This window comes from Cygnus atratus, chromosome Z (genome assembly GCF_013377495.2).
Source record: "Cygnus atratus isolate AKBS03 ecotype Queensland, Australia chromosome Z, CAtr_DNAZoo_HiC_assembly, whole genome shotgun sequence".
In the NCBI taxonomy this organism is placed as follows: Eukaryota; Metazoa; Chordata; class Aves; order Anseriformes; family Anatidae; genus Cygnus; species Cygnus atratus.
In genome coordinates, this window is record NC_066396.1 from 77187447 (window position 1) to 77203749 (window position 16303).

Sequence of the window (16303 nt, forward strand, 5' to 3'; positions counted from 1 at the left end):
TTTAAGCCTTTTCCGGATTTCTGTCCTTCACCTTTTTTTGTTGCTGAGCTGATTTAAACCATTATCTCTCTTAATTTTTCAAGTATTTAAAAAATATTAACTAGATTTGGAAAGGCTTATTATGGACAGTTTCTTTCAACAAATACTCAGTACTGGAAGATCCAAAAAATAGCTGTGATAATCTGCATGTTACAGGCCAAAATGCATTTCTCAATTCATTTTGGAAGGTGAAGATCTGTTGTAAAATGCTAAAAGCCACTTCTTTAATTTATAACATTCCTAGCTGATCCTAGAAAGCAGAGCCCACATTGTGCAAGGCCTTAAAATCTCAGGGATCTCTGTCAGTCTGATAGTGGAGATTCCCACCTGATTTGAAATCTTGTAATTGGTTGTTTTTGCATGTTGGAGCAAGACATAACAGTCAAATATGCTTAATACCATGTGTACACATATTCTTTCATATTTGTTTGTACTTATGTGTAACTGAAATCTTTGAGTCAGACTTATTTTGCATTAACAACTGTCCTGTAATAGTCTTGAAGCTCTGTTAAAATAAGTACAAATAATTTGTTGTTAATACAGTGGCTTTTTGGTGAAGAAATATTTCAAGTATCATGTCTAGGGAAAAGTCTTGCCAGTATTAGGAACATCTATTATGTGATCTATTGCTACAAAGTTTGTCTCCTGCAGTTCCTGCCATCACTAATCTCTTTAGCAGTATTTGAGAGATTCTTACCCAGATAAAATCCTGTAGGTCCTTTTTGTACTATTGTAAACTCTGTTTTTATAATTCTTCCCCCAGATGATTCTGATCCTAACTAAGTTATCTTCATCTGTGTTACTCATATTTCTGTGCATGATTCACAGATGGAATATAGGCACTGAAAGCACTCATTCTCAAAGAGAGGAACTTCTTTAATACTTTGCTTTGGATTCTGCACCAAAAGCCCACCAGAAGTCTCTGCTTCTTTCCGTGTTACCCAAGTTCCTGAATCAGTGTACTGACACTGGGCATGCTTCCCTTCGACCTCTCCCAGACTCCCATGTAACTCAAATGCAGTCCTTTCACTAATTGTGGTTGGTACGACCAGGCATCTTACTTTCTCTTTGGTAATTATGTTTTCAGATCTTTTTTTCTTTTTAATTTATATAAATATACATATATATATATATATATATATATATAAATATAATTTTTAATAACAGTATATATTTCTGTTTCTTCATTTATGGCTTTATTCTCTCTTTGGATAACAGACATCTTTCACAGCATTTTCTTCCCAATTTCCTATTTTAAAACACTTTTATTAGCCGTACTAGACTTGACTGAAAACATCAGTGACCCAAGCTCAAATGATATCTTTTTGTAAAGAGAAGTTAGTTTTGTGTGGTTACCTACCAATGACTAAGCTTCCCCCAAACTTCCAAACAAAGTTAATAAGTCATCTCATAATCAACATTGGTATTATGCCTCCACTTTCCTTCCCTTAAAAAGGTAAATCCCAGTGAGTCACAAAATTGCCACCAAAAGTTCCATTAAACCTTCATTTCTTTGAGCATTTTCCTCTGCCTTGTGTAGTCATCTGTGAGTCATTTCTGTGGAAATTGGGCTTTATCATTTGTCTCGGCATGAGGAACACTTAGTAGTTTCCCACACGTCTGTCTCGATCTGTGGCTTGGAAGTTGCATACTGAATGGCAAGAATAAAAAAGTATTGTGCTGCAGATGGCTGCTTGTCCGGTGTGCTGAAGGTAAAGAGTCCTTTGAGGAGAGATTACGAAGTCACCTAAGCAGATCATAACGTTCAAAGGAACTGGACTAGTTAGGCAAATTCACTTCCTGTGCCCCTATCGTTTGAGTGCTTCAGCCTGTTAGAACAAACATCTATATATCTACTCATCGTGTGCACTCAGGTGCAAACGTTTGTGAAAACATATGCTTCAATATAAAAAGCCAACATTTGCTTTTTTTTTTTCTATAAACTGCATACTGTTTTGTAGCATTCGACATATGAAGGGTCCTGGTACTTGTGAACTGATTCCTGCAATGTAAATTCCTGATCTGCTTGCATATTATTTCCATACTTGGCAAGGTCAAAATGCAGAGGTCGTCTTGTACCTGAAACATTACGGAATAGGGACCTCTGCAGTGATGTTTAAAATATCATATGGACACCAGGCCTTTATTCTAATATTATACCTTCAGGGACTGCAGTTGAGTTGCAGAAAGCTATAAACAGGAGCTAAGAAAAAATCAATTGAGTCTTTGATTCTGGTGCATCACTATCATTCATGGGCTCTGCCTTATGAATAAAGTTACAGCATAGGATGTTAATAATATATTTAATGTATTTTTAGTTGCTTTTTCTTCCTCTACATCCTTTGTTTTGCAAATGCATGAAGTTTAATGTTTAGGAAGGCATGCTCATAGTTGATTCTAGATTTATTCCTTTATATAACCAGAAATGAATTAAGTAGTAAATATCTTGCAGTTTCTGTGGGACCCTATTTGGGGTACATGCAGCAGCATGCAGTACAATAAATGGTTCTTTCAGCAAATGTTTAGGAAAATGCTTTCCAAGAGATCTGCGCAAGATTAGAATTGCTGAGTGCTCTCCTCTTTGGCTTCCTGTTTTGGAATTAAATGCCTTCGGGACACTTGGAATATCTCAGTTTTGAAAAGCAAGAGCAATTTAACCAATTAAATACTTCATCGTCTTAGCTATGATTTCAGTTTGTTGTAAATAGGGACAAATATATGAAATGGTCCCTGAGATACCTTAATCAAATTGAAGGAATAAATTAGCTCCAGTAGCTATAGAATAGCTTTTGAGGGAAATTAGAGGAGGTAAAGTGTAGCAAACAGCCATATCTACATTCTGGCTCTTCCTGTGCACATGTATACAATTCCTAGTTCTTTTCTTACTGTATCCTGTGTTTCTGGTCCTATGGGACACTGAGTGAATCGCTTTCTGATCAAGTCAAGGAAATTGGGTCTGTTGAGCCTCCCACGGTTCGTGCCTTCTGAGCGCAAAAGTCATCTGCAAAGGTTAGCACAGCATTGTGTCATTCACCTGGCTCCATGAATACCTGGGCTCTACTCCCTGCTCCAGTGAATGCTTAGTGGCTCGTACGAGGCAGGACAGGAGAGGCGTCACCTGAAATGCCTTATAGCTTCATGCTTGAACTGCTCATCTGAAAGAAGAGAAATGCGCATCCAACTTTCCCCACGCAATAGGAGGAGTGGCACAGTAAGGCTTTTGACACCGTTTCCCACAGCATTCTCCTCGTGAAACTGTCTGCTCTCAGCTTGGACTGGCGTACGCTTCGCTGGGTTAGAAACTGGCTGGGTAGCCGGGCCCAAAGAGTTGTGGTGAATGGAGTCAAATCCAGTTGGAGGCTGGTCACTAGTGGAGTCCCCCAGGGCTCAGTACTGGGGCCAGTTCTCTTTAATATCTTTATCGATGATCTGGATGAGGGGATCGAGTGCACCCTCAGTAAGTTTGCAGACGACACCAACGTAGGTGCACGTGTCGATCTGCTCGAGGGCAGGAAGGCTCTGCAGGAGGATCTGGATAGGCTGGACCGATGGGCTGAAGCCAACTGTATGAAGTTCAACAAGGCCAAGTGCCAGGTCCTGCACCTGGGGCACAACAACCCCAAGCAGCGCTACAGGCTGGGAGATGAGTGGTTGGAAAGCTGCCTGGCCGAGAAGGACCTGGGAGTATTGGTTGACAGTCGGCTGAATATGAGCCAGCAGTGTGCTCAGGTAGCCAAGAAGGCCAACAGCATCCTGGCTTGTATAAGAAACAGTGTGGCCAGCAGGTCTAGGGAGGTGATTGTCCCCCTGTACTCGGTTCTGGTGAGGCCGCACCTCGAGTACTGTGTTCGGCTTTGGGCCCCTCGCTACAAGAAGGACATGGAGGTGCTGCAGCGTGTCCAGAGAAGGGCAACAAAGCTGGTGAGGGGTCTGGAGAACAAGTCTTACGAGGAGCGGCTGAGGGAGCTGGGATTGTTCAGCCTGGAGAAGAGGAGGCTCACGGGTGACCTTATCACACTCTACAGGTGCCTTAAAGGAGGCTGTAGTGAGGTGGGGGTTGGTCTGTTCTCCCATGCGCCTGGTGGCAGGACGAGGGGGAATGGGCTAAAGTTGTGCCAGGGGAGGTTTAGGTTGGATATTAGGAAGAACTTCTTTACTGAAAGGGTTGTTAGGCCTTGGAATGGACTGCCCAGGGAAGTGGTTGAGTCGCCATCCCTGGAGGTCTTTCAAAGACGTTTAGATGTAGTCCTTAGTGACATGGTTTAGTGGAGGACTTGTTAGTGTTAGGTCAGAGGTTGGACTTTGTGATCTTGGAGGACTCTTCCAACCTAGTTGATTCTGTGATTCTGGGTGAATGCAGCATCCAGAGGGAGAAGGCGAAGATACCCGCTCTCCTTCTCCGTCTCAAGTTTTCTACTCTTCCCAAAAGAGGAAAGGTTGAACATTTTTTTGAACAATTTGATGATTGCCAGAAGTATTTTACATAGCTTATTTATAAAATGTGAAGGGAAATTTAGATATGCTTCTGGAACATCTGTATAGAGAAGAATCTCTTCAGGTCTCTCCACCTACTGCTAAGCAATTACTTCAGCTACCAGAACTTCCTTAAATTAGATAAATTGATGTATTTAGTTGTTTACAGATTATTTGGATTTTGCATCTCTGTAAATTATCTATGGCAACACTCTTTAGGAGCTTAGCCAAGCATACCTATGTGCAGTGTGTACCATTTCTTGATTTTCTTAAAGCTTTTGCTACAGTGGTGTTGGCCGTCTGTTGTATTTATATAATATTGTTGACCGTTACAAGTGTTTTGAGCCTCATACTGCTGTAAAACTATTTAGGTATTCCTAATTTTGTACTGGGCTTTCTTGTCAATTAAAGCAAAGCTTGCCTGAAGATGGAGACTATTAGAGGATTCATTCCAGTTAGGAACATTGTAAATTGTTCATTCAAATTTTCTACTTGGCTTCAAATCCTTGGTTTTGGAGTACAGCTGGCTTCCAGGTGCAGTTGTACTGAGCTGTACAAAACTACTGGTGGTGTATTGTTATAGTTGGGATCCTGTTCTGCTTGTGTGTTTTCTTTATTTGCCCAAAAAAAGTCTCCTAACCCTTACTCAACAAAAGGAATACAGTATAGCTATCTTTATTGTTAGAAAATGCCCTAACAGTCTATTTTTAATTATAAGAATGTATTGCATTGTGCCTTCTCATTTGAATTTTGCGAATTTTAGCTACATTTCGTCAAACTACAATTACTTCTTTATAAAGCTTGCTAGTGGTTAAAATTGCATTGAGTTCTATTATGTTCTGCATTCCTGGAAATTAATAGTATCATGTAATACAGCATGACAGTTTTCATTTGAGATTACATTAATAAAAGAAGCATTCAGTACTGTCTTTCCATCCAGTATGAATGTCATCAATATACATTTGGGGTAGTTGTGATCAGTGACATTTGATAACATTATAGCTATTAATACTTAGAGTATATAGAGCATTTTGTTTGAGAATGAATGGAAGGGCTTTTGACCTATCCGAATCTAAATACAGAGCTTTGTGTTTCCTGTGTAACAGTGATTGGAGAGTAGAAAGTAAGTACATCTGTATCACATCATATATTAATAAAATTAGCCATTTTTTAAAGCAGGTAAAAGCTGAACTCATTTGACTTGGTAAAGTCCAGTCCTGTTCCTTAAAAAAATAATAAAAAAATATTTATTATGTTTATATATTTCCAAAAAGAAAACATTGTTGGTCCTAGTATGATACTAGTTTTTGTATAAGTGTAGGAACAAATCCAGAGATTTTTTTGAGAACTTACAAGTAAATTGATAACTATTCTGAGTGATAGTTAAATTTTTTGAATTGAGATTGATTTTGAAATAGATCATTATAATTTTCTCTTCCTGTTGTCTTAATACAAGAATCATATGTGCTTCAGCCTTAACGTATAGTTAATTTAATTGGACTCAAATAAATACTCATACTCAAATACATTAGTTGTAATGAAGCTATATTGTTTATGGTTATGGTTTCTAATTGTTGTGATTGTGTAGTATAGGTTATGGCCAAGCTTAGTGTAGCATCTCAGGTAACTTTTAGGCTGTATCATTCTGACAGACATAGAGGAAATTAGATAGTATTTCCTTTTCCGACTAGGCAGCATGCAGCCATTAATTACCCTGATTGCAGTGAGTGGTGTGACGGAAACCGTTCACCTCTCATTGGCGGTTCGAGTGGCCCGGTTGTGCCTTTTTCTTATGATGTGGAGGGTGGGCATCAGAGCTGGCAACCCCCGAAATGCTTGTCCTGGCCCCACTGTGGCTACCTGGGGGCTGTAGCACAGCACCAGCCTTCTGAACCGCACCATCTCCATTTCCCATCCATCCGCTTTTAATTACAACCTGTAACTTCAAATTTCATGTTTTTATAATGCCAGATTTTGTGATAATTTGAGCATTTCTGTCTGTAACGTTTTCACTTGAATTACTGCTAAACACTGTCAGCCTTGGCATCATTTTCATGCAGTTTCCCATCTGAGAAATTAATGAGTATTTGAGTTTGTCTTCTGTAAAGAGCTGTAGGAATTTGCTGTCAGTCTCCCTATTGAATTAAGTGTGGCCAAAACTGGGTTGCTGCTGAGATTTTCAATACAGAAATAATAATCCGTGTTCTAAAAAGATAAAACTGACCTAAAATACGGCTGAACTGTTACCTTTCTCTTCTAATATCCCGATTTTTTTTTTCTTTTTTGCCTATGATAAAGCATATTATTATGAAGTGTAGAGCCCAATCCCGGAAGCTCTTCAGTCCAAAAAAAAAAAGCAATAATCCTATGCAATAGTGCTTAGCATTATAGAAATAACTTTTCACAATTTGTACAAATGCAAGATAATAACATAAGTAATGGAAAAATGCTGCAATTTGTTTGTTTTTCTGGGTAAAATTCAATGATACAACTTAGTCCATGTGTCAGCTTTACACTTTTTTTTATGCTCTAATAATTGTTGCAAACTGTGCAGCCATGTATAGTCATACCTACTTGATCTGTTTTTCATGACCCTTGAAACTCACCTCTGTGTGTGTGTGTATATGTATACGTGTGCATGTTTGTAGTTTGTTCTCATGTGGTTGCACTGTGGAGAACGGGCATGTTTTGCAAGTAGTTTTATGCAAGTGTGGGTATAATATTCCCAAATTTTCTATCAAATGCAATTTTCTTGTTTCAGTCTTAAAATAGTAAAAATGACGTATGTAAATCTGTAGAGGCGACAACCAGTGAAGGACATGGCTGCACATGGCAGCTCTGGCCAAAATTTGGTCCCGCAGAACTTTCTCTCAGCCCGCGATGTGCCCGGGGCCCCTGCAAAAGCCGTGTTGGTCATGCCATGAACTACATGGCGATGCCTCGCTCTCAGTGTCAGCTCTAGTAACACTATGCTTCTTTTTAGAAGTTTTAGGAGGAGCTGGGGTTAGCCAGCCCATCATTCTATGCTCGACTTTGTCCTTCCCCCTCTCCTGGCTGACTCGCCTTGCTTCCTAGCTTCACTGTTAGCTGTAATTTCCACCAGAAGGGATTTTTCTGACGTACTGTTCCGGCACCTAAGCCCTGTTCAGAATGGGTCCTTGTACTTAGTACATAAAAAACAAGACAATGTCTCTTTTGGGGCAGGAGGAGAGCCACCAAATTCTGCATTTTACATGTGACAACAGAGGAAGAATGAGGAGTTGATTTTGAAAGAATTCACCACCTTTATATGAAGATAAAAAAAAAAAAAAAAAGAAATCACAACTGTTCTGTTTTCATGGTCCATTGCTTCTTTCACTTGAATAGATTTTGCTTTCACTTGTGATAACAGTTTTAAAGCAATCAAAAGACAAATCTAATTTCCAACCATTAGAAACGATTGTTAATGCATGAGGGACTACTAAAATTTTATGTGCTGCATCTTTTTGGGGTGGAAGCGTTGGTTTTGTTCTTTTGGAATGCCTTGAATGACAAAAGGCTGTGTTTTTTGTTAGTAACTTGTATTTTCTGGGAGAAAGTCATTCTAATAATCACTGAATTCTTTACCGTTGTCAGTGTCAGGGTGCTGACTTGTAGTTAGGAGATTTTCCTATGTGAAATGACTTATTTAAGGGATCCATGTACCCATAGGAATCCATTTACCTCAACATATGTCTGTGCTTTCCATAGGTGGCTTAGTGGCTTTTCAAGGAAGCTATGTCTTCCAGAACAAGGCTCTTTGGACTTGGTGTTTAGCAACATCACTGACTGATTTAAGGCCCACTTTGCTTCTGGTATTGAAGGGCAGTATTTAACCAGGTTCTTCACTTTGCTAATTGGATTTGAATAAACCCAAGATAGTGGGGAGGATCTTGTAGCAGCATAAAAATATAAATCCATAAGGTAAGTTTGTCATTTTTCAAATCTCTTATGTCATCCTTGCATTGCTTCATCTGTCACTAGTGATGGCCACACCGGAAAACACGCGGAGATTGTTGGATGCCTCATATATAGTTAAGATAAAAAATCAATTTATTTACGTATATGAAAAAGCTGAAACTGGTGGCAAAGACATTTGTATACCATTCGTCTTGCACTTAAATTATTCAGGAAGATGTCCACATTTTTGTGTTTTTTACAGGCCATGATACAGTGGGCCAAGTGTGATTAGGGCCTCTAAGTTTTAGCATAGTATGAGTATTTAATAGGGAAAGGAAAATGCTGGCAATCACTTAATACAAACTGAAATTCTCTTACTGTGTTAAAATAGAAAGCATGTGCGAGGACGGTTTTGAGGTTCTTACAAGTTTTTTTATTTTTTTTTCATCCTCAGGATGTTTATTTTTGCAAGGGGATTTTTTGCATTTTATAGGCCGCCTTGCAATTCCCACATAATGGTTCATTTTGAGACTCGAATCCAGGCGCTCGGCTCATTTGCAGTTCAGCCTTCGCTCAGTCATCCCAGCTGGTGTCTCCTGCCATCATCACCAGCTTGTGGCAAGGGTCTGTAATGGCTGCCGGGGGACTGCAGCCCAGGGCTCCGAGCCTCCTCGCAGGCCTCGCCGGCTGCTGTGACTTTGTGCCGGGTTTTCGGCATGGCAGGGGAAGGGAGGCTCAGCTGCAGGGAGTTGAGGTCTGCGCGAGGCGGGGGATGATGCCTTGAGAGCCTGCACCAGAGGGACACAAACCAGCAGCAGAATGACCTGCAGAGACTAGCACAGCGGGTGCTGCAGGCAAAGACGTGAGGCACAGTCCAAATAAAAGTGGAGAACACCCAGGAGGAAGAATAAAGAGCGCAGATACAATCTCGCCATGCTGCCGCACCCTCCACATTAAGCGCTGTTTTAATTCTATCTGATGAATGCTGTCCTGCCATTCAGTTTTCATGTTCAGATCTCTGCATTTGCCAAAGGGAAAGTGTTGGACTGGGAGGGGAGCTGCTCCGGGAAAGCTCTTGTGCTTCACACAGGAGCTCACAGTCGTTTCTGGAAAGAGAGGAACACCACAGGGGAGGAATGTCTGAAGAAGTATGTACACGATACATTAGTTCTCAAGTTCAGAGGCCAAAACAGAATCGAGTGTGAATGTATTCTAGGTGATGAAATCAAATTTGCTTACTGATCTGGACTGCATCTCCCTTTTCCCCCTTGTAATGGGACTACCAGTACCAGTCGTGGTGCCTGCATCACCTCTTCCTCCCCTTCCTGCTCGCGGCCCCGTCCTGCCGACCTCCTGCAGGAGCATTTATTTCCCGGGAGGCTCGCCTGGAGCAGGAGGAAGCAGAGGTCAAGGCGCCAAAAAAAGAGATGAGGAACATGGGAACTGGGAGAAAGGCGACAGTGAATGGATGATATCCAGGAGAAACGACATGCCTGCTACTGTTCAAGCCACAGAAAAAAGGTCCCCAGAAAAAGACTTTAGGTGCAGGGAGTTTGGGCTGAGTAAGGAAGGCCTGTGTGTGAGGTGGAGAGAGGGAAACGCTTGGTGTAATGTCAGCAGAGGAGAATCCCCTTTCCATCAGGTGATTCTGCCCCTTCCCAGCGCACCCCATTGCTCCCCGGGGCCTTCCGTTTCTATGGAAGCCCTTCCTCCAAAAGTAACCTTGCCTAAACCCATACCTTCCTGCAGCCTGCAGAGCACAGCTACTGCTAAAGAAGATCAAAGCAGGCCTGTACCTCTCCCCTGCTCTCAAGTTAACTTGTTACCATGAGATTTTAACTTGTCATCTTCATCAGAAGGAAAAAAAATACTACATGATTTTGTTTTCAGAGTGACATGCTACATCACTTCTGATCTATTGATTTAAATAATTCAGCATTTAAAAAGGAACAAATCAACTTAATTTGTTTAGGGGGTACTTAAAGGTTGAGAACAATTTTATATCAATTAAAATTAGTGATAATTCATTTATGACGGAACTAATATAATTAATTAGGTGGTTGCTGCCTATCTTTTTATAATAGATACATTGCTTTTAAACATCTGCTCAATAGTCCATTATGATAACACAAGAATGATTTTACATGAGAGCAACAGAGTAGCAGATGCTTCGTGATGACAACTTCCCAATTTGTTTAGGAAACAGTCGGTGAGTCCTCAATTCACAGCTTTAACATGAAGCATGGCAACCATGCAAGCAAATTGCAATGCAGAAACACAAAGTTGAGAAATAAAATTATTTCATAGCATTTTAAGGATTGCAATTTAAATCTAAACACTTTCTAAGGTGTTTAGATTTAATAGTAAACTTCTTTTCTTTACTCAGGCATGTTTATTTTGTCTTTACAAGATCTAAGCAAAATTATGAATTTGTATGTGTGTACAGCTATGAATGTTTTATATCAGTTGTTCAATCTCTTGATGTAAAAATTGATTTCAGTATTGTCATTGTTAGAATAGCTAAATAATCTAAATAAAATGTCTAGAATATCTATACAACGGTATATGTGAAAAAAGAAAGTAGAACAATTACTTGAAGAAAAAAATTAAATAGGCTAGCAAATGAAAATCAAGATTTTTTTTTTTTAATGAGTTACACTTGCATTTTATGTTTGTGGCTTTATCAGTAGTTGGTTAAAGGCTGAAAAAGAGATGCTTTCTTTTAGGTTGATATAGTACTTTCTGAGGTTCCGTGGCTTTATACAGCCATGCATAATTTTTAGATGTTCCAAAGATTGCCTAAAGTGACTGTGCTCGCTTTATTCATATCATCAGCAAAGTTCATCTCATCAGCAAGAGAGATAGCATCAGAACTTTTCGGCTCCAAAATGTACTTTCCCTGCATAAATCCTATGCATCATACTTACAGAGGCGGTAAAGTACAGGATTACACATCAGTGCTGTATTTTTTTATTTAAAAAAGTCTTGTCACTGCTGTTTCCGGAAAGGAAAGGGGATTAGAAATAGCCCTAAGAAGGATTCAGCTGTGTTTCTGTGCAGATCACAAATACAATGCTCCCACTTGTCACTAGAAATAGCAGGAAAGGAGATCTGATTATCAGAAACCGTTTTTGAATAAGCATAGGAACTTTGTAGTAGACCGAAGTCCATCTTGTAACAGAGCAGAAGAGTGTCAGTTTCAAAGCTTCTTCAAGCTTTGCTTTCAGTTGAGTGCTTGACTTCAGACACTGCTTAAACTATCAGTCAGCGAACCCCAGGATAATGCAAAATGAATGCGTCCACAAATACTCTGCTCTCCAAAACAGTAATTTGTTTAGAGTAAAGCTGTTTATACAGCCTTCTTCCCTTGTCGGCTGCCTCTCCTGCCATCGAACTGTGTATGTCTTCTGGGAAGGCCACTTCTGGAGAAAATCAGCTTTCTCTGGAAGTAATGGGATGTTTTGGTAAGTAGCCCACAGTCTAATATCCTTCTGGTAATGGCAGAAATTCTCTTGAGAGTTTTCTCACTGGCCATATCAAGGAACAATGAAATTAGGAGGACTGACTGGCTCCTTCGCTTTCCTTTTCCTAATCCAGAAAATGAAGATAGAAGTTGCTTACCAGCTGAAATCCTTGCTAACCCAGCAAGCTGAATTCTTGATGACAAAGTTATTCTTAGCTTAATTTATGACTTTCTGAGATATTAAGTAGGGTATTTACAAAACATGTTTTCCCTAGGGGTATACAGCTTTTGAGTATTTAATTTTTGCGTATTTGAATATTAGGTTACTTCTTTTCCTAGGTATTTGCAGGTAATAAAGAATATGACTCCTTTATCATTCAGTCTAAAATTATCACAAATTAGATATTAGTATTTATGTGAGGGTTTAGAGTCATTTACATATACAAAACAGGAGAGAGAAATATGTGTATACAGACAGCATTTTTTTTGGTAGAACAACAACATTAATACATAGACAGGTAGTTCTGCCATTTCCAGAAGTATTTTTAGGGCAAGGTAAACTAGTGACTAGGCATAATACCCAATGAAGCATTAATTCAGCGGCATGATTTTGATTCCAGAAGGCTGATCTGAGAGGGTTTTTTAAATTTTAATCTAGGTTCTGTTCTGGAACTCTTTCTCTTTCCCACCCCTATAAACTTGAGAGCCAAGTTGTTTTTTGATTTCTTTTACCACCTGCTGCTGCTGTTCTTTCTTTTACTATTCACACTAAAGCACTGAAAACAGATCAATTTAAAGAAAGTTGTTTACTTTAGAGAATCTCTCCTTTCCTCAAGAGATTTTTTTAATGGTATTCTTCTGTATTTGACATCTGATCAGATGTTCCAACATGAGGGAAGAAGAAAAGACTTTGCTTTCTTAGTCTGTTCCATTGTTTTATAGGAACTGGGGAACTGGGCATGGCATAACTAACTTTACCTGGACCATGAAGTCAGATATAGCAGTCATCATTATTCCTTCTGATGTGTTTTCTTTCACATACAGTTTTTTAAAACTAGGTTAACATGGAGGGGATTTTCTTTACTGTTCCATTTTGGTACTTAAGATATCTTTTTTACTGATAAGCTAAAATCAAGCATTGCTGCAACTGTCTAGAACCTCCCATAAGCCTTCTACTCCATGACCATCTGTGATTTTCTCATTTAATGTCCAAAATTGTATTTACAGTACCTTGGTCTGTTGGTTCCCATGATCTGGGCTCTTTATTCATGATCTTCTATCCATGTGCTTCAACAGTATCTGGTTGTCTAAAATGCTAAATTTGGGCAAAATACCTTTTATGTGGACTATCAAAAAAACCTTAAAGTATTTTATGTGTCATTACCATTATAGTTTTTCTGGTCTTATATCTCTTCATGGATTGATTGATGGCTGACTTATGGGTGTGAGATAAAAATAAATGGCTTTAAATTTCTCGTGTGTTAAACCAGTATGGCGTTCAAAGGATGCTGGTTTTTCTTTTCTGTTCAGTCTTTTTCATTTTGCTTGGGCAGAGACAGTAAACCAATATTCACAGTTGGTTGGCAATAATAAACTTGTGAAGTGCACACCCAACCTATGGGGCATTATGGTTGCTTAGTTCATGCATGTAAATTTGGGGGTTTGAAAACCAAACAAGTCCACACCCGTAGTGTCTTCTTGGAAAGTTTGTTCTAACATTTAATCTTAGTGGCATTAGTAATTTAATTTTCAGAAATGTTGAGAATTGAGAAATGTTGAGAATTGTTGATTTTTAGAAAAGTCAAAACAACTGGGTGTTTAGCACCATTTGAATATTATTTTGAAATTAACAAATTGATAAACATGTTAAGAGATTTATGCACCAGCTGGGGAATATCTCAATGCAATAACTTCCATCTCTTCAGATTTATTTCAAGTCTACAACATACATTAATTACTTTACACCTGAAATATACAGTGACAGGAGGAAAATGTCTTAGCTTTTAGAAGTATTATAGTCAAAAACAGCCTTTTGCAAAAAGCCTTTAAAGAAGGTAGAGCAGAGAATTTTTGGTGGATACTGTTGATTTGTCCTTTGGCAAGCAAAACCAGATTATTTAAGGACACACTTTTAAAATGGTTTATAGTAATGTTAATCAGAAGAGATGCAGCTGTAGTTAGCTTATTGTACAGGTATTCTGCCATAAAGATTTTAGTGAACTTTTCCTTTTTTTCTTTTGTTTACAAAAACAGCCTGCACTTAGAAAGACCTCAGTTCTGCAAATGCTTGCACATAGTTCACAGAGTGTAAAAGTAAGTGTGCAAGATGTCTTTGTAGGTTTTGGACTGCTGTGATTTTCTTTCTCATTAAATTCTTTTTGTAATAATAGAATAGTGCTGTTAAAGTGGTGATCACTGTTTTTTCTATTCTATATGTTTATTAATTACAGCAGTTGTAATTAACTTCCTCTTGATAAAAATACAAAAGTTGATATATTATTGTGTTCACGTTTATTGTTTTAGGAATCTTTGGATGATTCTCAAGTAGCTGGAGTTTGTGCAACAACAGAAGAAGTGGTTCGCTATGAATATCATGTCTTGTACTCCAGCAGCTACCAAGTACCTGTGCTTTATTTTAGGGCTTGCTTTTTAGGTAAGACCAATTTTCTGTTAGACAAAGTGATGAATAAAAAAATATCAGATGCCACAGATGTTAAAAACACAGATTTTATATTAAACAGAGGAACAAAATAATGATCGTAAGTAATAAGAAAGTAAGAGATGAGACTGTTCACCAGTAAATTTTATAATACTCCAGACACAGAGCTTCAGGACCTTGGAGTAGATGATATCATCTCAGCCTGAAGGAGGCTGATCTTTGGCTCCTGGCATCTTGCCTGTGGTTGACTAAAACTGCTGATCATTTTTCTTGTTCTTTCCTTTAAATGAATACAAAAACCTTAAAGCTGCAGGTTTGAATTTGACTATGAAATAAGTGGAGAGAATTACAGTGCTTCAGCAGAACTGTGTCTGCTTCTTTGAAGCCTGACTTTGAGCCACAAGGCTGGCGTGTAAATGAACCTTTAAAAGTGTATGTTGTTTTCTGTTGAAATCAGCTGCTTTAAAAAATAATGATAATAATAAGGTATTGCCTTTTTCTATCTATTAAAACTGGTTCTTGAAACACTAACTGATCTTTTTTTCCTCCTAAAATGTACATCTTGTTACCCATTACTCAATTGCTACAGCTACTGTGATTTTACTCACCATCCTGTCAGGAAGGAAGGAGGAACACAGAGCCTCCCTCCAAGGCCACTGTTAGTGTCACTTATTTAATCAGCAAACATAGAGTGATCACACTGCAGCACTGGCTGTGCTCTGTTCCTCTCTGCCCGAAGACTGCGTACCAAGGGCTGAGGGACTGAAATCTTCAAGTCATTTCTTCAGTCTCCTGCATGGTAGCATCAGCATCTTTTGTGTTTTGAATAATCTCCTAACTTTATCTAGATAAAGATGTCTGACTGTTGCCAGAGATATCTTTTTTCTTTTTAATTAAAAAGTGGCTTAAGATGCTTTGAATGTGTTTGGTAGATTTAATCACTCTCTGCCTTATATTGTTTAATGGTTTCTAATTTTGCAGTGTTAGCATTTTAAAAGGCACTTTAGATTTAAAATTGAAGAACAAATTCTCATAGACTCCCTGGTGAAAAGATTTTAGTCAGAGGTGCAGTTTCAGGAATGGATAATTTGGGGTAAATTTTCAAACTGGGACATAGGGAATTGGGGACATTGCTCTATCTTTACCACCAACAGAACTCATTTGCACACATCCTGCTGCAAATTTATTTCTAGAGTTATTACAGGCATTTAGAAATGTGCAGTGTTTTGCCTTTAAACTTATGTGTAGACAGAACGGTGAAGAAAGTTTTGCTGTAAGAGACAGATTAACCTATTTGTGGTCCTGAAAAATGTCATAATCTTGGTTTTTGCTGAATTAATAGTGCATAGTCTCTACAGAAGAGATGGAGATGCTGCAGGTAGAAGAAATAGGACACTATTTCTACTGTACTGTACTTTCATATAATTAGTATTCACCATAAGCAGTTAATCACCAGAGAAGAGCTCCCAGAGACAAAACAAGTTGTTTAGCTTGTCAGCATCAGGGAATCGGAGGTGTTGAAACATGACTCCTTATATCTGGAAGTGGATATTACAGAAGCTAGTGGATGATCTAATGCACAGTCGTAGTATTATGTGCCAACAGCTCCCCTTGCAGTACAAATATGTAATTGCTCCTGCAAGTGAGATTATGTTTTAAAATGCTTTTTGGGAACCTTTCACAATGGAAAACAAGGACTTTTTTGAGATAATTCCTGAAGTCACCTGGGCTCTCTTTCGCATTTAACTCTT

At 38.8% G+C, this 16303-nt stretch overlaps 1 protein-coding gene across 3 annotated transcripts in view; it reads left to right on the plus strand.

Moving 5' to 3' along the window:
- The window catches only part of ATG10 (autophagy related 10), an 83205-nt gene that overhangs the window by 37786 nt on the left and 29116 nt on the right, over nucleotides 1–16303 (plus strand). For all 3 annotated transcript variants that reach the window (XM_050716481.1, XM_035567576.2, XM_035567577.2), the window contains exon 4: nucleotides 14417–14546. In XM_050716481.1, the coding sequence (XP_050572438.1) occupies nucleotides 14417–14546 (130 nt within the window). The remainder of the gene's footprint in view (nucleotides 1–14416; nucleotides 14547–16303) is intronic.